The sequence below is a fragment of the Gallinula chloropus genome, assembly GCF_964237585.1.
Source record: "Gallinula chloropus genome assembly, chromosome: 2".
Classification (NCBI taxonomy): domain Eukaryota; kingdom Metazoa; phylum Chordata; class Aves; order Gruiformes; family Rallidae; genus Gallinula; species Gallinula chloropus.
Window position 1 is genome coordinate 39,343,432 of NC_140086.1, and position 21,948 is coordinate 39,365,379.

A 21,948-nucleotide genomic window follows, 5' to 3' on the forward strand; every position below is an offset into this window, starting at 1 on the left:
AAAATCCTAAATAACCAGGAAACCTCTGACTGGATACACAGGCTCTATGCAGTTACTAAAATTGCCTCATTTGTCTAATACAGACCTATGAAAAGTAAACTAAGCTTGAATCTTCCCTTGCCTTTCCCCTGAGTTAGGCAGAGTTCATAAGTCCCAAAGGATGCAAGCGCAGTCACCTGAATGATACCTAGAGATTATAAGCAATCACCTGCTGGTTGTATTTCTTTTCCAGGTCATAGATAGGTCCATGTTAACGTGTCTATCTACATAATAGCCTGAAGTCACATTATTATCAAGTTCCATAAGTAGCATCTGGCATACTTAAAATCCCAACACAATTCAGCATCATAATTTCTGGGAAAAACTTTTCAGATTCTATCACCAACAATAAATCCCCTGTACTTTCATCAAGGTCTTGGATGGTCTTGCATGTAAATTATTACAAAAGCTTATATAAATGTCTATTTTTTCCAAATGAGCATTGTATTCAAATGGAGGAAAAAAAAAAAACTAAACCAAATAACCCAAAAAAACTTTACAATCCGTACAAAACTCCCCTCAAAACAGTAAAACTGTTTCAAAACCTGACACTATTAAATGCAAATATTTACTAGAAGACAGATGAAATAACAGTCTTTCCCATAAACAGGAAGAAATCTTTCCTTGGTCTTGTAGGAACTAAAATTACAAAGGATACACAATAAAAGGAAAACACCTTACAGAAATTACCAGCAAAAAAAATCTAAATTTGACCACAACAGGCACTAAACTAACACTGAAGTAAGTCTACTGCCTCAAATAAGTGTCAAAATCTGTTCACAGACATCAATCATGTCAATATTTAGAAGCTGCTGGACAGAGCAGACATGGTTGATGCAATGTATAAACAACGACATGATTAAAGAAATAATCAAAGTATCTTTCATTGCATTTCTGTGAGAATGGCATCACATTTGGAAACACGACTTGGAGAAGTTTCCCTTCCTCACTTCATAAACAAAGTAATCAACTCAGCTTCTCCATCCTTGTGCACTGACCCTTTCCTGTGGCACAGCACTATTTATTCACCAGTCTCCTTGTGCATGAACTGGGGGGAGTGTGGGGATGGGTCGGAAGTGAAAAACTAACTCTCAACAGTACAAAATGCACAGCATGCATTGGAGATTTGGGATACCAAAATCCAAGCTCCTGTTCTAATTGAGTAATTGTAGATTGAAGCATGATTTCAACACAGTGTTCAAATCTGTTCACAAGGAGTACAAATTGACTATATCAGTGCAGGAAAAAATGTATACAAATAAGAAATAAGCATCTTTAAGAAGCTGATTAACTGCAATTGAGCTTTTATATATTGTGATGGATTCTTTGTGATTCTGAAAAATGTTTTGACTCCTTATTCTGTATGCTCTTGTTCTACATCTAAATACCCAATCCTCTCTCAAATGTTGCTATGGGCTTCAGACAGAGGTATGCTGTAAGTACTTGGGGATTTACCCGCTCTGCATGACTAGCCATCACAGCACGCACTCCTGCATCACAGGACCCATTTGAGACTGGGACTGTATCTTGCTTTCTTTTTCACAGTCAAAGGCATCTTTGAAGAGATTTTGCAAGCTACTTGAGCTACTTACCTGTCCCCTGTGTATACATCTTAGCATTCCTTTATATTTTTAGGATCCAATTTTTAAAAAAAATTCAAGATCATAAAAAGATCTGAAAGATGAAGTGTGATGTTTGTATTAATAAATCTCTCTGTGCAGCGGTTAGCTAACCATATATATCACTGTGCTGATTTTGGCTGGGGCAAAGTTAATTCACTTCATAGTAGCCAGCATGGGGCCATGCTTTGGAGTTGTGCTGAAAGCAGTGTGGGTAACACAGGGATGTTTTCGTTACTGATGAACAGTTACACAGAGCCAAGGCCTTTTCTGATTCTCATCCCACCAGTGAGCAGGCACAAGGAGTTGGGAGGGGACACAGCCTGGAAAGCTGACCCCAAATGACCAAAGGGTATCCCATACTGTATGACATCATGCTCAGCAGTAAAACTAGGGGGTTGGCCAGGGAGGTGCTGCTTAGGGATTGGCTGGCCATAGTTTTTTCATTGGTACCACTTGTCTTCCTTTATTTCTCTCTCTTTTTGTCATGTTCCTTTTCATTGATATATTATTATTATTATTATTGTTGTTGTTGTTGTTATAGTAAATTACTAAATTACTGTTATTTCAACCCATGAATCTTCTCACTTTTACTCTTCCAATTCTCTTGCCCCATGCTACTGGAGGGCAAATGAGTGAGCAGCTGTGTGTGGCGTTTAGTTGCCATTTAGGATTAAACCATGACAATCACACCCGTCATTCCCAAAATTAACTATGGATATTCAGGAGATTATTTAAAAAATAAAAATCCACATCTCAGTTATTTAAACCAATGAAGATGATGGTGGCCTGCACTCCAAATGCCAACCTTACAATTTAGCACCAAGGAGTTATATTAGGACATCAATTCTCTATGAAAAACATATTTTAATGGTGCTGATTGTATATAATGTTATGAACCACTGTAAATGTCACCTGAAAGGGTATGAAATACAATTTTTGCACCATCTGGAATGTACTTCTGATTAAGTTGTTCAGCGATGGGATCGTATCACCTAAACAAACTAATTAACATCAAGACGACACATTCTGCAGTTTTGGTGGCATTTATATCTGTGTCCCATTTGTTCCATATAATATTTTTTTTGCCAGAATGACCTTATGCTCAAATTGTACCATCAAGCTAGCTGCATTTTAATTCTCCTTCCAGGAGTAAGCGTATATTTCATTAAAACTTACAAGATGTTACAGCTTTACAGAGTAAAACAAATTACTTTGGGATATGAAATCTGGAAAGTTAAAAACCTACCACAAAATTTCTTCAGCTGAAGTAGAAGTCTTGGAGGCCAGTTCATTGTTGAAAATTTTGACCTAAGGGAATGTGCACTGATTTCTGTGTTAGAGTAGTGACAGATTAATACATTTCTGCTCTTTAATTTGCCTTTTTTTTTTTTTCTTCTTTTCTACAGGAGCAGCGAGTCATCTCCTTAAGCACTCTGCAGGTAGCATTCCTCGAGTTTTATTTTCAAATGGCAAACATGAATGTGTAGCTATTCCTTTTTTGGCTGGGAAATGTGAATTGCAAATAAAAAGATAATGCATTTTCCATAGTTTCACCATTATGAATTCACAATTTGTGACTAATCATTTTCTAACTTTTCATGGAAACATTCATTGTATTCTAAATAGAAAGTACCACATACAGTTTCTGCTCCTGCACGTACTGATGTTAGCCTAGCACAACATCAAAAAATATTGTGTGCAAATACCATTGAAAAGCTCACCAAAAATGCTGTGTGCAAATACCATTGAAAAGCATACCACCAACACGCTGAATCTATGATTAACAGAACCCAATACCACTCCAGGCCACAGCCATAATTTTGAAGCTCTGAAATGTTGTTTCTGTTTAATATTACACCACATAACTTTACAGTAAATTGGCTTCCAGGTTTATTGCCAATGCAATTAAAAATTCAAAAGGTTGCTGTTTGAACAGAACATTATGGAAAAGTATTAAATACAATTGAACCTGGAGATTATTTCTCTTTATGGCGAGAGAGCAGCAGGATGGGAGGAGCAACTTGCATAAGGAAGGTCATATTAGGAGTTCATATTTTAGCAAATACATTTCAGTGGAACCTCTGTTGTTTGAAAGGGCACAAGAATTACAAAAAGAAGCGACTGAGTTCTAAGCACTTGTTTGGTTTTATTTTTTTAAAAAACTCTATTATGTCTGAGACCACCTTCAAAGAAAGAGAGAAGAGCAAGAGAATTAACTGGATTAGATGACAAAAGAATTAAAATTTCTATTTGGCCTCTTTTTCTTTGCCTTTACATTGGCTTAATTCTATTTACTGAAATAGTGTTTAATTAGCATTCCTCCTTTTTTTCCTTGTCAGACAAGATTCTGGAACATTACTTTTGAAACAACAATGCTTTAAACCCTTTTGCAATTAAAAAATATTGTGGAAGAAGGAGGAGGCAAGAGGGTCTAAACCTCAAAGAAATGAAACAATCTTTTCATTGGGTTTAATTTCTGCAAGTTGAATTTTATTAGCACACACACTAGGAAGAGATTATATTTAACTACTGCTATAAACCTAGTAATTTGTAATGCCTAGAAATTGCAGAATGCCTACAGCTACATCCACTGCTTTAGCGTGATCCATTGCTGTGCATATCACAGCTACTAGCAGCTGATAGCATCAACTGAAGCAAATGGACATATAGTAGTGGGGAGAACAAGAAGATAATGGGTATGTAGTCTCTCAAGGCCCAAGAGAGATCCTGACCAAAAGCATCTGATATGAATCAGAGGTGTGTGGGAAGAAATTCTCAGCTGAGTTGGACATGAATGCAGGCACTATGTCCAGCAATAAAAAAATATACTGTTATCACTCTCACACTGTCCTCAGTGAGGGATGTGTTGCTGTGAAAGGCAATGATTTGTGTTCAATTAAAAATCCATCCACAGAACAGAAGCACATTAATCTTATCTGTAACAGATGCCTAATCTCTATCGAGAGTGAACAGGAAAAACACCATTGCCTCCCACTTGACATCATACAGCTGAACACTAAAATCCCACCTGCACATTCTCAGGAACTGCTGTCAGCCACCTTGGAGCCTCCACTGGTGTTCCCCATTTTCTCTGCCCCTACACTCTGATTGGGAAGAAAAGCCAGAGACATCCAAAGGAATGTTGCTCCTGCCAAAGTTACTAAGAGACTGACTTGATTGTACTCACCATTCCATTTTTTCAACACCCCTACCCTAAATTGTCCATGGACACCAACTCGGGGCATTGCCACCCAGAGGGATCTTGACAGGCTGGAAAGGTGAGCCTGGGTGAACCTAATGAGGTTAAACACTGCCAAGTGTAAGGTGTTGCACTTGGACTGGAAGAATCCCAGATATAGATAGAGACTGGGAGAAGAGCTCCTTGAGAGTAGCCTTGCTGAGAAGGACTTGGGGATTGTGGTGGATGAGAAGCTTGACATGAGCCAGCAGTGGCTCTTGCAGCTTGCACGGCCAATGGTATCCATCAGAAGAGGAGTGGCCAACAGGGACAGGGAGGTGATTGTCCCTCTCTACTCTGCCCTTATGAGGCCCCATCTGGAGTACTGTGTCCAGATCTGGGTCCCCCGGTACAAGAAAGATGTAAAACTGTTTGAGAGGGTTCAGAGGAGACCATGAAGGTTTAGATTAGATATTAGGGGGAAGGCTTTTACAGAGAGCGTGGTGAGGTGCTGGAACAGGCTGCCCAGAGAGGGGGTGGATGTCCCATCCCTGGAGGTGTTCAAGGCCAGGTTGGATGGGGCCCTGGGCAACCTTGTGTAGATCCAGGCCTGGAGGTTGGTGGCCCTGCTTGTGGCAGGGGATTGGAACTCTGTCATCCTTGGGGTCCCTTCCAACCCAGACCATTCTATGATTCAATGATTATCTTGAGAGGTTTGTTTCTATAGATTATGATTTTAGGGCTGAAGAGTTACCTAGATCACCCCACACTGACATTCCTTTTCTGCATTCTTCAAAGTATCTAGCAATGAGGATTTATAATAGCTTTAAATCCTACTCAGTGCTCTTATTATTAGAAAACTTTTCCTAACATCTAAACAAATCTTCTTTGCCACATACTCAGCAAATAATGTCTTGCCCTTTCCCCAGTGGATGTGAAAAATCTGATCACTTCCCTCCACATAAAAATCGTTTTCATTTGCATAGATATTCTAAGTCCTACCTTCAGCCTTCTGCTTAGACTAAGGAAATCCCCTCCCCTGCAGATTTTTTATATACGTTGTTTTGGGGGTTTTTTAAGTTTACCACATTTTCTTGTCCTGCTACAGATGCTGTCAATTTTGACCACAAGTTTTTTGGAGTGGCTGGGTTACACCATAGAGCTAATTATAATGATAATCATTCCTAAAATAATTGTCTCTATTTTCTCACATCAGTGCAAGTCAGAATGGGAATAATTTTTGACTCATATTGTTAGCCTAAATTCAAGCAATGCCTATGTTCTCATTTCACATTAAAAAGAAAAAAAAAGAGAAAAAAAAGACACAAATTGTATCTATTAATTACAAAATAGCATTGCTTTTGAGCTTAACTTTCTCCATCTGAGATGACTGATATAATTGTACAACAATTAAGAATTGACTGACATGCACCAGATGGAATAAATTGGATTCCAGAAGTAGCCAGGATAAAGTCCACATGATTAGCTCCTATTGTGATGTACAATGTTTTATTTAGGAAAGAGTATTAAGTTACCATTCCTGCAGCATTTTACTAAGTAATTTATTAGTCCATTTTGTCCTCAGATGGAATAGATCATTAATTTTAACAGAGTTATAATTCTGTCCTCTGATTACAGAGCCATAAAAAGTTGAATCTATAGTTCTGTCTCCAGTTAAATAAATTTGGTTGGGATCCTACATACTTTATACTGTCTTTGATAGAAGTAAATACTAGGAAAATATGTGAAAAACATTGTTTTATTAATTAAAATATGCAAAATTTCCTTTGACTTCAAGGGAAAGGCTAATGAAGATAGTGCCATCACAGAATAGTAAAATCACCAGAGAACCATAGACTGGTTTGGGTTGGAAGACCATCTAGTTCCAACACCCCTGCCATAAGCAGGGACCACGTCCACTAGACCAGGTTCCTCAAATCCTCATCCAACCTGGCCTTGAACACTGCCACGAAGAGGCCATCCACAGTCTCTCTGGGCAACCTGTGCTAGTGCCTCACCACCTCATCGTAAAGAATTTCTTCTTAACATGTAACTTAAATCTAGGCTCCTTCAGTTTAAAACTATTACCCGTTTTCCTATTGCTACACTCTGTGATAAAGAGTTCCTATTTTTCCTGTAGGCCCCCTTTAGGTATTGGAAGGCTGCAATAGGTTTCCTTTCTCCAAGCTGAACAAGTCCAACTCTCTTAGCCTGTCTTCACAGGAGATGTGCTCCAGTCCTCTGATCATCTCTGTTGCCTTCCTCTGGACTTCTTCAAATAGACCAATGTCCTTGTCATGCTGGGGACCCCAGAACTGAACACAGCACTCCAGGTGGGGTCTCATAAGAGTGGAGGGGGAGAATGACCTCCCTTGACCTGCTGGCCACATTTCTTGTGATGCAGCCCAGGATACAGTTGGCTTTTTGGGCTGCAAGTGCACACTGTTGACACTTAGTCACTTTTTCATCTACCAGTATCCTCAAGTCCTTCTCTGCAGGGTTACTCTCAGTCCACTGAGAGCTGGTATCCATCTTTGGGATTGCCCCAACACAGCACCAAGTTCTGAAGTCACAGATACAAGAATTAGTAAATGAAAAAACCCAGACATGTTTCATTTTTCATAGAGGAAGGATTTTCCATTCACATTTGCCTAAATTCAAGACCTAAGACCAGATAATAAAAGTAAGCAGCTTTAGTAGCACTTTCCTATGGAATACATAAGTGTTTGCCATGCAAATCCTTGGCCAAAAGCAATACAAGAGATGTAGTTGACATAGAGCACAATCTTGAGAGCTAAACTTGAAATAATCCAGAATTAAGTGAAGTTTATGCTCAAGAAGGATGCCATGAAAAAAACAGATACAATAAGTAGAAACATCATAGAAAAAAGAGAAGAGCTCATCAGCATTGGCCAGATCCTAAGGTAAGGGATATCAAACAACAGGAAAGGAGGATCCAGTGCTGGAGCGGTCCTATCCTAGGAGCATATTTACTAAATAAAGGCAATAATAAATGCAAAGAAATGTCACTGTAACCCAAAATAAAACAAGTAGTAGAAAAATGGTCTCAAAAGTTATCAGTTGTCACTGTGAATGACATAGAAATAAACACAGATATTTTCTGTGAAATACTGGAAATATTAACAGTGTACACTAAACAAACAAAGTCTCTTTTGTAATGTACAAAGTACATAAATTAATGCATTGCTGGGGATGGAAGGCTGGTTTATGTAAGTTAAAAGTTCTCTTGCCCGTACTTAAATAGAATCTATAAGAATCTATATAACTTCCAAATAACAGCTTCTGGTATCATAACAGGTAAGGCAATCAAACTTTATTTTCATATGTGCTATAGAGAAACTTGGTTTTGCCTCTTACTGCCTTGAGATTTGTGTTTATGTCTCTATGTTTAAGATCGTCTACCCTCCCCAATTACAACACATTTTCATTTCAAGACGTAGAATAAGATCCAAACAACTAATGAGCTCATGCATGGATGTAGCAATCTGTCATTCTGCAGTGGAGGATTAAAAGGTCATATTATAATTGCAGTTTTGTTTCTCTCATAGAGAGTGGTTAACACTAAAAATTATGCTTTCAATTTCATAGAAGTAGTAAAGGAAAAATACAGGAAAATTTCATTTTTCATACTGGCAGGTTTTTAACATTGTTAAAATTAGAAATTAAAACAATTGAAAAGTTATCACAAACAAAAAGAGTAATATCAATATATTTATTTTATTTCTGATCAAATACAATTTCTTTAGCCCTGAAAAAGCATTAAGATTTTATTTACACATCTGTAACATAAATGAAAGAGGAGCTTCACTTACACATTCTTTATAAGACAATTAGAAAGGAAACCTTTACTCATTAGCTTTCTCCTTACAACACCCAGCTGTGCAAGAGCCAGGTTTATTTCCCTTTCACAACCAAGACAACATGAATCCATATCATCCTTTTCCCAGGAGACTGCCTTAATTACTTTACTGTAGTTATTTGGATGTGCTCTCAGAGAAAGCTCTTCTAGGAAGCTTTCCCTCTTTATATAAAATAATATGATATTAATTGGAGCAGGGACTGAAACCCATGAGAATTCCTTGAAAACAAACATACAGCCATAAATAAAGCCTTTGAACTCCTCAGCATACCTTTCGACACCAGCTTCCTTCCATCAGGTTAACCAGTTTGGCCCTGCAGATTACCAGAAAGAAGTTTTGGGGAGAATTTGAGTATGGATGAAAAAGGGTCCTGTTTGACACTGGGAGGGTAGATGCAAGAAGTTTTCATCATTCTTTATCAGGAAAAGTTCAAAGATTTAAGGAGCCTGCTTTGGCAGGGGGGTTGGACCCGATGATCTCTCGAGGTCCCTTCCAACCTCTATGAGTCTATGATTCTATGGTTCTATGTGTGCTAGATCCATAAGTTTTAAACTAAATATTAAACTGCCCCTAAAAAAATCACTTTACCACAAAAATCTGAACATTATGGATTAAAATGGAAAGAAAGATGCTTCAAACTCTCACAGCAAACAGCAGGCCTAAATTACCCACATCCTTATTCTGACTCAAATTTTCCATTAAGTGTAGTGGAACTTCTTGGTAGAATTCAAACAACAAATATTCAGAGATGTTCCTTTTCTCTGCAAGAATAAGATCTGAACAAAGTTTCATCAGTGGGGAATCTCCATTAGGACATCTGAAAATTCTTTCCACATTGTATGCATACTCCATGTAAGACATTGAATTAAATTTAGCATTTAATACTTCACCAAGTTATATTTTCTGATAACTTTCATGATTGAAGACCTAATAAATTCACAAGACTCTAGGCAACACCTAACTAATTCTGGCCAGAACAAATATAAACATGACAGTGCTTAAAATCAAACAAACTCACATAAATCAGGCAGCTGCATCATCATTTTCCCTGATAGGATGTCAGAAGCAATTTTTTTTTCTTTTTTTTTAATGGAAAAATAGAACAATAGCCAAAAAAAAAGGAGGTGATTATTCCCTGCCAAGACTCAAATCCTGAGAAAATAACCATCCTTGAAAAGCTTCTGTTGGCATTTGATTTGCCAACCATACTAACATAATTTGATAACAGCTGCTTTTTAAGTTAGCATGTTGGGTAAAATGTGGATCCCAATTAAATTGGTGGCAAATATTCATCAATTTCTCTTAATGACCACAACATCTCTAACATAATTTTCAGAAACATCATTAAATGGACCCCAAATTTTATAGTTTACTGAAAAAAAATGTTGATTTTGTCATTACTATCTTGCTTCTGATACTGGTGATTTCGATGTAATGTACACAAGAGCGGCTAACTTCCATTGAGATAATTTCTTGTCTATGACCTTGCTGAGAAACCACTTTTCAAATGTTGCAGTTATAAACCAGAAGATGAAAATTCCAGACAGATTCTGAGGTCAGCCAAAGTACATACTAAAAAAGGGGATTTTTCTCAACTATTGAGTAGTGTTTGCCACCATTTCTCTGCATTGTGATTTCTCACAAAGGTTAAAAAGACCTAGAAGTGAAATATAGTGATGAAACTGAAAGTCACAAGACTTCAATTCATACTTACTGGCTTATAATCCCTTACACTAAGGATATGATCAGAATCCTCTGCTATCAGTGGAAAGACAACTCAAATTTTCACAAACTCCAGGGTCAGACTAAAGGTTTTGCGTCATTATCTAGGCATTTAGTTAAAAGCAGTAGTTATCTATAAAAATATAATAGTCTCTATAAAAACAGTAATCATCCAACTGATTGAAAAAGTACAAATTCTATGTATAATGAAAATGAACAATTAGTTTGGGCATTCATCATTTCCATGTGTTGCTCTTCTGTTCATCTAATATTTTTTTTAAGTGAGAACATACCAATATGATCATTTCTTTTGGTCGTCTATGAAGTGCACTAATTTCCTCATTGAGTTTCTAGTGAGCTAGATTATATTTGTAGAAAAAAATAAACTGTTGTAGCTTTTCATTATAGAATTTTATCACCAAAGGAAGCTATCACTGAAAGCTTTAATTTTAATGGAATTTTTACTGAGTAAATTAAATTTTATTTCTTATTAAATCGGTTTTACCAGTTTTCTGTTTGTTGTCAGCCAAAAGCTAGGAGTTTTAATGCTGAAACCAAAAAAATGTACGTATCTCACAAATGTTCCCATCTGAACTGAGTGAAGTTCACAATTCTCTGAAAGCATTGAATGAATTATCAGTGATGTAGTTCGTGGCACTAAATCTACAACCAATACTGGGGACATTTATTCAATTAGTAATACTGGCATCAGCACGTGCTATGGGCATACTTTGCCTGGAATCACTTAAGTATGATTGTGGTAAGCAAAAATCGATACCATCTATGTCCAACAGGAAGATAAAACCCAGCAAATGTTATACGGAACTCACTGTAGGCACAATGGTAAATATAACCTATGCTAACAGAAGTGCTATACAGCATGAATGCAACATGTATCTTGATACTTCCAGCAAACAGTTCTGGTCTCATTGGAGGTTTGAACAAGGAGTCAGTGACCTGATGTGTTGAGTGTTACCAAGTGTCACGTAGAAGAAAGCTTTATTCAGATGCAAAAGTCATTCTTTGCCATTTGTTCCTTTTCATAAAGAATTAACATTCTCACTGTGAGACCAACTTGCTCAAAAAGTTATTACATGAACCTTTTATGTAATTTTCTTTAGCTGCTTTCAAAGCAGACTTGGAAACTCTCATACACTTTTCATAACCACGTGAAAATTCAACCAAAATGACATTGTCTGTTTTTCAACAATCAATCAAAAAGAACCTCAGATTTTCCACTGAATAAGCTTACACCACCACCCCCTTCCCCCCCTACACACACCCCCTGCTGGTACCTCAGAAGGCAACTGTAATTCCGATTCATTGCACTTAGGTACTTCACACCCATGACTATTTACTATCAGAGACAAGTTCAAACACTGGAGTTCTCATTGGAGGGGAACTCCAGAGATCAAATTGCATGTTCAAACAAACACATTTTTTTTTCTGTGGTTCCAGCCTTTCAAAATCTTAGAGTCCTGCTGCTAAAACACCCTCCCGTAAACCTGAAGAAGGATAAGCGACCTACCTTAGAAAGTCCGCCTACTTCCAAATAGAAGCAGATAATGAAAACGTTCCAGGTGACCCACAGGGCAGTCCACACCGTGTACTAAACACAAAGCCGGATGAAAGCAAAAAGACAGAAAAATAAAATGTGAAGATGAAAGGACTTTATACTGAGCAGATCAATAATAAAAAAGGCTGATATCAATAAGCCTTGTTCTTCTGGGAACAGACAAGTGCCGAGAGTTCAGAAAAGGAGTTCTCCCTGCAGTAGCCCCCTAAGAACCATAGGAAATTACAAATCCAATATTCTTTGCTGCTCTAAATACATGCCAATAAAACAGATTTATTCTTTATAGTTTTACACTCTCCTACTGATACCAATTAGGTCCAAAATGCTGACTTAAACACTGGTTTTGGGGCAACTGAATCATTAATAAATCATAATTTAGCTCTGTTAAAGGAGGCTTCAGAGTCATACAATAATTTAAAGAAGCAAATATTATTAAGAAAATATTTAAATATTATGAAGGACGACACAAAAAAAAGACCACCACCAAATAAAACAGAAGATCTATTGATCTGATAATTAGAATTTATTTTTTAAAAACCCAACAAAGAGGTAAAGCGTAAATCTGATCTCTAACGAGTATTTCAGTAAAAGGCATTTTAATTGCATTAAACATAGCTCACTCCTTCTCCAGTACTTGTGGCCACAAATCTAATCTCACAATGCACTCTTTAACAGGTGAACACATTTGTATCTCTTCTGTGTTCTCCAGTGTCCTACCCTACTGCAAGACTGAAGTCATACTCCACCCACAGCAAGAACGGGAGACTAATTTGTCTACCTTAAATCATCTTTTGCATTTTAATTGTCAGAATAATTGGCTGGCACTATTTCCTTGTGAGTACGCTGTTTTATGACTGTAAACTATGTCCAATTAACTCTCCAAGCAGAACACTGCAGAAGCATTTCTGGCTAAGTTTATACTCCCACCTGAGAAACCAATGAGCAACACCACTGCCACTTCTCATGTCTGTGCTTATAACCTTCACAATGGACAACTGCTGCTGAGAGCCTTTGGAAGTCTAATTAGCTTTGGCCAGGTAAGGATAATATGCTATTGTTTAGCTTCAAAATACTCAGTAAAGCTTAGCACATCTATGATATGCTGGATCCCATTTCCAACACACAGATGCTGTCACCTTGGCTTTCTAGGGCACTTTTGGGTTATGTTCCCCTCTTCCTTCCCCGAAGTTTAGGTGAAGGGGGCTGATTTTTTTCCCACTTTGAATACCCCCACATGTGTACAGTTGTTTCTGTGCACCAAACAGGTTAACTGCTTTAATTGAATTTCTTATGAGTTAGATGAGGTCCTTAGGCAGTTTGGAGATGTCTGTGGCATAAGAAGTAGGTCATTAATAAACAAAATTAGAGTAACCCTCCTGGACCATTTCTTCTGTCAGTGTGGCAACTGAAGGCTAGGTTTTTATGGAACAGACAAAGCTGATGTAGTCTGTGAGGAGTATAAGGTCTGTACTACTAATAAGATTATCTTTAAAAAGGATATCACATTTTAACACATTTGCTGACTCCCTAGTAACTCATCATAAGCTCCTGATTTTCCAGTTTATGTCCTCAGAACATGAGGTGCAGCGCGTTCAAAATTAATGAACACTTATTAAAAGCCCAGATGCTCATAAAAAGCAGATTTCATCTATTCAGGAGAATTCATCTTTTTTAAGAAAGAATTTTTTATCTGTCCATGAATGAAATCTGTCATCACAACAATAGGAAACCTACTTCATCTGCCAAGCCAGGCCAAATCTGTTAATGTCCTTATTCTGTCCCATGAGCACCAATGACAACTGTGAACCATGAAGGCTAATAAACTCTCTGAACATGCTTTCCCAGACCAAGGTAGGCTGTTTTACACAGTCAGGACCTGGTCAGTGCCTTATCTGCCCTGAGGATTAGTGAAAGGAAAGTGCAGGTTCAAAGCATGTATGAACCTTGAAACCCAGCTGTTGTATAATGGAGATGCTATTCCTAACTCTTGCTGAACTGCAGGAATACAAATTTAGGCTCCATTTTCTTTACAAACATAATAATTGCATTTTCAGTAATTAGTACTACATATTTTTTAATTAACAACTACATATTTTTAAAATTTAATTAAAAGAAACTAAAATAAAAGTTTTGAGACAGCAAAATCAAGAGAGCAAAATGAGGAAATTTCAGGATTCTGGTTATATTTGCCATCTTGTGGATGGCCAATACAATGCAAACTTTATTTATATCAATGTGGATATATTGTTACTCTAAAAGACCCTACTTTACTCAATATATTTTATGAACAGCTAACTCAATATTTCATTTCTCTTTGTTGTTCACACCCTGCTCTGAGGAGAGAATATTAATTTCCTCATGAGGTTGTCTAAGATGCTCATCGCTGTAATGTGTGAGAACTGCACAAACATTAACTAGTTTATTTTATGTTATATGGAAAGGATACAGCTCTCAGAATGCAAATGATGTTCCGATACATGCAGAGATTACATTCAGAAGTATTCATACATTATAGGCATCCAACTTGAGATGCTTAAGATGTTCATCTTTCAGAACGCTTGGGGTTATGCAGCGCTCTAAGATCAGCGTTCAGCTCCCTGTGGCTGGCTGAGCATTCAGTGCTTGTGCAAATCAGACCAGAAGGTCTCGAGACAAGAGCACAGAACACAAGGGGAAAACAAAACACATGAGAAGTTTGGTTTATGTGACTTGCTTTGTGTCAAAAAATCGTTTTGGTAGTCAAGAGCAGAGATAAAACTCAGCTACCCAGAGCAGCCTTCACAACAAAAGCAATCCTTTTATTCTTTCTGTCACATGCCTCATTCTTCCCATATCTTCTGCTTTCTGAAAATCAAGGTTCTGTTCTATAGCTGTTAGTACCAGAAAACGCCCAAATGTATGTCCTTTCTATTGCAACGGAGGTGTCCCTAGGAAAAAAACTGGCATGCATCCATGCAGTTCAAAACTGCAAATATATAAAACAAGGAGACCTTTAATAACAGCTTTTCTTAATTTTTGAGTGTTTCTTCCTGAAAAATTTACAATGCTTTCTGAACAATTGTGTGTGTAAGTTGAGATGTATATGCCTTCAAGTGTAAAAAAAAAAAAATCAATATTGCATTATGTGGCATCTTACAGTATCACTTGCTTAGGTCACTACGTGGGGCTTGACTTTTAGACGACAACCTCTCCTTTGAAGCAGCAGAAGAACTGTCTGCAGTCCTGGGGTGTTGTCCTTTGCCTTAAGGGACAAGTCAGGGGAAGGAGTCATGCATGCTGGCAGACATTTGGTGTCAATGGAGGAATGGTTAGGGTTTGAAACATCATGTCCACACAGGGTTCATTTTTCTCCCAAGGCAGCTCACCTAACCTGTTTCATCACCTGACCTGCCATTCAATCGCTGCCTCTGATGTCCTGAACACCACCCTGACTGTCCTGCTATCCTTCCAATGACTGGGCATCTACAACCTTGCTGGAAAAACTGTTATACTTTGTAAGTTATGTGAAGAATGTACTCCCTAAACCTTAGAGGTTAAATGCCTATTAAATTATTGTCCAACCCAGGAAGTTCCTTTCAGATTCCTTTTCTTAATGCCAGCCTCTCCATTAGAGTGATATTTCCACTCCTTTTTTGACTCTACAGGTCATATTGAAATTGATGTGGAGATACATTTCATACACCAGTGAAATCCAACTACCATTTCTGGAGTTAAATCCTTGGTATTAGATGGACATAATGTCACAAAAAGAAAGGACTAAGGAAGAATGTGAAGGATGGTCTCTCAAATTGAATGGTAAAAGAGAAAAGGGAAATTTCTAAATTTGAATATTACAAGGATTGTGGAATAAGTTTAGTTTTAATGAATAAACTACCTCAAGTGTATATTTAATCTCAAATGCAGCACCTCCTCTGACAGTGTGTTGGCATTAGGGGAAGTGACTTTTGGCTCAGGGATACTTCAAGGGAAAGACACCAACTACTGAGTCGTCAGATCATCTTTCTGAAATACCTGGCTGTGCCTCAGAGGCATCAGCACTTACAGAGCCCTATTTAGTCATATTTGTGCAAGATGACAAGGGAAGTGGCATAAATCAACATGATGGAACAGTAACAACTCAGGACTTAGCAGGAAGGATATTCAAGGAGTAATTTTGGATGCTTAAATATTTCATAAGTGTTTTGAAATGGCAAGAATGTTTGTATAGCATTTGCTTGAATACTGCCTAAAGTATTCTGTATAGCCTTTCTTTGGCTTTTCTTTTTTTTTTTTTTTTTTTTTTAAAGAAAGTGCCTCCTGGCTTTTCAGGTGTACATATTGCCTATATATCATGCTATTTAATGGCATAAATTAAGGCAAGCAAAGCAAAGATTTCCACCTCATATTCCCCCTATTTAACTGTATTATTTTCATCTTTTGCTGTTCGTTTATACATTTAAGTTCAGCTTTGGGCCAAGTTTGTGCAATTTTAGTTATATGAGTCATCATTCAGAAGACTTTTGAAGCCCCATATCAGAAGATGGGAAAAAATCCCCAACTTTAACAGGTAACTTGTCCTCATTGTTAATCAATTTTAGCAGACTGCAAATCTTGCTGGTGACAGCAAGTTCTATGAAGCAAGAAAATGCATGCACAGAGAAATGTGATCTACAGTTGCATAACAGGTGTGTTATGATATAATTAGAACTAAAATTTAGCTGGTTTTTTTTTCTTTTCAAATGTTTGTGTAACTTTCAAATGAACTAATATGGGAAAATTAGGAATCAGCTCTGCACTTTTATGTCCCCTGGGTACTTTGCACTGATTTAATTCAGCCACAAAACATTCAGGTACTGAAAATAGAACAGCCACTGAGTGACAGGACAAACTGTTCACGAAAATCTATCTAAATTACTAATTAATACAAACTGTATTAGAAATAATTACTGTATTTAAACTAATTAGGACATTTGGTGTTAATGTTTTTGCTCCCTGTCTCTCCCTCTGTGATTCCTGGACTCTGAGGACTCAGAATTTTACCTATGAGCAAGTGAAATTTCAGATTTATTTTAGAATCATCATACTCATAGACCTGTATCTGAAGGCCCATAGATGGAGAACATGAGCCACTACCTTTACCTACTTGAAATTACTCCCCTTTATACAGTGGATCATTTTTGGTAGAAAGCTTTCAGACCAAATATGATATCAATTAACTGATGAAGCAAAACTAATTTCTTTATTCAGCCATTTAATCTACAATGGCTATGCTTATGCTGCTGCCACATAACTGCAGCTTATGTGGTCGTTAAGGACTAGTGATAAATAGCTACCCTGGGTTGAATGGCAGTGGAAGAGTTAGAAGCATCCATCTACTTCTGTATTTATCCAGCTACTATTGTGTCCCTCACTGAGCACCTTGGCTCCAGGTACCTACAAAAGCCTGATCAGTTGTGACTGCAGAACTAGTCTCATATTTCACTGCACTATAGATGTGCAAAGGGAAAGCTTTCGTGCAACTTCTTTTGTAGGGGAAAACTTCAGGCACAGACCTCATTGGACAGAAGATAAATTACTGATACTCTCTTGAGGTCAAAGGACCCTAGGGCTGGTCAGCTTAAGTCAAGATCCTTACCAGAGTATAATAGAATATTGTGGGGACAGTTTGCACCCACATGTGCCAGATCAATTTTATGCAGACAGTTTACAGAAGTAAACTCTTCTGTCTGAAATGATTCTCACTTAATTTTCTTTTTGTATTCTGATAGGATCACTTGCACTAGTAAAGCTGATTTCCAGGCTTTTATTTCTTAAAGAAATAGCAATGGGTACTAACTATACTTTTCTTGAAGCATTTGTTTACTTTTCCAGTTAAACTGGATTTAGCTTAATCAAAACCAGGGGCTTAGATGTGGCTGAAGGTGCAGCCACACTGGAAACCCTGAAACATCTCAATGGATTTGAAACCTAATTCACTATTCAGCGCCCAGGTAGGAATCTTTCAGTAACACTGAAATTCCAGACCTTATTGAAGATTTGCATTGAATCAAGTTTATGTTTGAAGCCAGCAGTAAAAGCTTACTGTTGTAACAGGTGGGCTGTGTTTTTAAAGGGTTTTAGAAGCAGGAGGCAGTCCATAGTCTTATTTGGGAGAGACGCCTTTGGATTCCTTAGTGAATATAGCCTGGGGGCTGGAACAGGTAGAGGTCTTTGCTGTCTGAGGAGAGTTGGTTGGCAAAGCCCAGCTGCAGCTGAGACAGCCCTAGGAAGTACATCTTCTGGGAAACGTGTGTTGGGTATAGCCTGGAAGATCCTCAGGCTATAGCTCAAAAAGCATGTAATGTTGGTGTAACCCTGCACTGCTGCAGAAAAACTCCATGCACTTTTCCCCTTCCTCTGGCTACTTGTACTTTTTTCATCTCTAGCACCTCTTCCCTTCTAGAACAAGAGAAACAGGCCAGAGAGCTAACATACACTTAGCACCTGAAGAGAAATCAGGGTTTTTTTCAGCAGGTTCTGCTTTGGGTTGATATTGTACCAAGTGACTGAACAGGAAGGAACAGCACAGGGACCGAAGGCAGCAGCTCAGGGAAAGGGGGATTTGTTTCTGCTGGCTTGAAGTACTTGCTGAATTCAGCCTACTCACAGAATTCAGCCTGAGGGTGAAGCTAGACATGAGGCTGAGCTGACAAGTCTGTAGATAGCAACAGGGGAAGTCTCGCATCTCCTTTTTTTCGCTCTGCCTCTTTCCTGCTTGTCATGACTGTGCAGTCCCAATCCCCTGCCTTACATTGGCCCTGGCACCTGCTGAGAACCTCACAGACTGGATCCAGCTCACCAGTCTACCAAAAAACTCCCCACCTCTTGCTATGCTGGTTTTCTGACAGCTTGGGATTGGAAATGGATTACTGAAGGATCCAATTAACTACTGCCAGAACTGGTGGAGAAGTACTCAGCCAGGGAGAACAGTGGGAACAGGGAGGCATGCAAGCCACCCTTTCCTGCTGATGTTGAGCCATGAGGCTAGTTCCACACAATTTATGAACTTTCACCCTTCAAACTTTAGGATTTGGCTCAAACTATTCCTACTTCACTAGGAACCTTATGTTAGAAACAACAGAAGCTGCTTTAAAGTCTTGATCTTCCCAAGTAGTGAGCAGTTGCACCTAAGAGCTTGAGCTCTTAAATACATGCTTATATTTAAATCATAATGTTGAGTTCAGCTAAATCTGAGGATAAGTATATTGCTGAAGTGCTTCTTTCTTTAATTATGAGTTTTCTACCTTTGCTTTAAGACAACTTTAGTATAGTCTAACATGTTCATTTACATTGTAAAAGATATAGAAACAATCAACATCTGTTGTGTTTCACCTGAAAACTAAAGCAGAGCTTCCACCACTGAACAGCAGTACTGAACATGAGGGGCAAGAGATTTTGTGCTATTGCACTTCAGACATCAATTTCTTATGCAATTTTACAGATGCTTACCTGCACTTGCTTCCCATGTCTTAAGTATAAAATGGACAACATGAAGCAGAAAGGTGAGTCATCAATATACGGATGTGTTATACACTACTGCACAGTTTTCCAACCACAGGTAATAGATAAAGTGCTATTATTTACATCAATCCATTTTCAATTACCTATAGTCTGCTTGTGAAGCTTAGCTAATGTGACTATAAAGAACCTCTTTTTGTTCACTTTTTCTTTTAAGACATGACAAAGAATTACAGGATTACAGGCTTGACTAGGAAAGATGAAGCTTTTTAAGTAGTTGTTTAATGAGTTTTCCCCAGTAGACATTTATTTCACTCTTTTGTGAGGAAAAAAATATAACCTCTTAAAATCCATTACTGACAATGCAACTGAAATGTTCTAGATACCAACACTGCCAGGTAAAGACATAGTATTCATCTATTCAGGAGAGCTTGTGGGGGAGGAAAAAGGATATATTTTGTTGGCATTTTCCTTCAGTGGTTTAAAAGTTTGGGGTTTTTCATTCCTGGCTATGTTGAGAACATGGGGAAAAATCTGTGAAGTTTCAAGCATCACAGACAATTTACAACAATTTAGGGTCAAGCCTGTAAATATAAGTCTTGGCCAAGTTATATGTGAGAAGGAGATTTCTTTGGAACTCATGGGCCACAGGACCAAAGAATTTCTACAATACTTGCTTCTCCCTGTGTAAGAGGGAGGTCTAGTTAAATATAACTTGACTGTTACAAATAATTTTTTTAATGGCCATTGATTCTGCTTTTATATTGCAAAGAGAAGAACAATTTGTATTTCTGTTCTTCATTTATGCATAGACTAATTGTAGATGTTCTCATGACCCATTTAGGTATTTCATTCTTCAAAGAATCTTACTAAGAATTTGTATTAGTCTTAATTTTGACAGCACTTTCTTTAGTTTACCCATACTTGCTACCTTCCAAAATCTCAGAAATACTACTCAGTAGTCCTAAATTTGAAAAAAGACATGGAGACCACTGAAGTTTTTACAGAGGTACCACCCGGTGTTTTGAAACCAAGACAATACTGCCTTTGTAATATGACAAGTTTAAAAACCAATTAGGAAATAAAAAGGGAAAATGAAGAAAGAGAGAGACTTACCACAACTATATATCGAGGCCTAAACTGGATGGTTCCAAACAGACCCAAAATGACAACTATTATTTGTAGGAAATTCCCAAGGATAGGAGCCCATTGGAAACCAAGGAAGTCAAAGATCTGTCTCTCTAATGCTGCCAGCTGTAAGAAAACACATAAACAGAACATCCACTTTTTAATTATGGGTGAGACAGACAATTGATATTTATTTGAACCAGACTTCACCAGAGAAAGTACAGCAAAATTCTGAAACTGTAGTTCTTGTGTGTAGTGTTTGTCAGTATTGTCAGTCCACTAGTATCTGAAGATGGCTACTGGTCAACATACAGGTCTTCTAATGAAAAAGGACTTGGAAAGAATGTTAGGAAAATATTTGTAAAATAATATATAATATAAAAATACCTCTACAAAACAAATGCAGACAAGTTTTATTTTATTCTTGTATGCTAGAAAGTCTAAGGTTTGACAATATTTGTTTAAACACAATTTTTTTCTAACAGAAGCTCACCTAGATTGTGCAAGGCCATGTGAACATCGCTTTTGTTACTAAAGTACCAACATGCTCCCTTCCTTTCCCAAGTCACAGTTGTTTTAGATTTAGTCTCACCTAGTCTTGACTGCAAGTTTCTCAATCTATTCCTAAAGCAGAGAAGATTGGGCCAAAAAGTGCAGAGGAGACTCAGAGTCCCAGGTGTGGCTATTGGGTATGTTCCTAGGAGTTCCCTAATGCAGGAATTGAAGAAAACTATTGAGACCAAAGGTGGCATATTGAAAGACCTTGGAGTAAGTTGCTTCAAAACCGACAGCCAAACGAGCTACCGGCACTCTGACAAAAGCTGCTAGGTTACTTTGGGCAACTGCAAATCAGAAAGACATGGTGGCAGCCTGATGGCTCTATTCCCACTGTTGGGGGTGGACTTAGTTGGATGTGGAAATGAAAGAAGCTAAGAAGCATCAAGCTTTGTCCCTGCAACTATATATGCTTCTTAGGTAATTATGCATTTCTGAATGTTAAGCAATAAAAAAAAAAATTAATTTTTTTCCATAAACGCAATCCAGTCTATTGTTCTTAAGATACTAAAATCAACTTGCTCAGCAGCAGGCTTTTTGAAGTTTCAGCTTGATTCAATATTTTTCCAGCCATAGCAAGACATTTTTGAGCGGCTAAACAGAGCCTGACTGAGAAACAACTGAGTTTCTGTGCTTACTAGAATTTATTACACATCTACTTGATTTTACTACATTGTTACAAACCTTAAATTTACTGAAATACCCACTTAAAATATTTATATCTGAGGCAGATGGAGTAAGCATAGTCCTATGAATACCAACCAAAGTATT

At 37.7% G+C, this 21,948-nt stretch overlaps 1 protein-coding gene across 1 annotated transcript in view; it reads right to left on the reverse strand.

Moving 5' to 3' along the window:
* The window catches only part of NKAIN3 (sodium/potassium transporting ATPase interacting 3), a gene marked incomplete at both ends in the record, with an annotated part of 370,023 nt that overhangs the window by 166,225 nt on the left and 181,850 nt on the right, over nucleotides 1–21,948 (reverse strand). Inside the window, 2 exons of the mRNA XM_084279754.1 lie at nucleotides 11,971–12,051; nucleotides 20,611–20,748. Of these exons, the coding sequence (XP_084135880.1) occupies nucleotides 11,971–12,051; nucleotides 20,611–20,748 (219 nt within the window). The remainder of the gene's footprint in view (nucleotides 1–11,970; nucleotides 12,052–20,610; nucleotides 20,749–21,948) is intronic.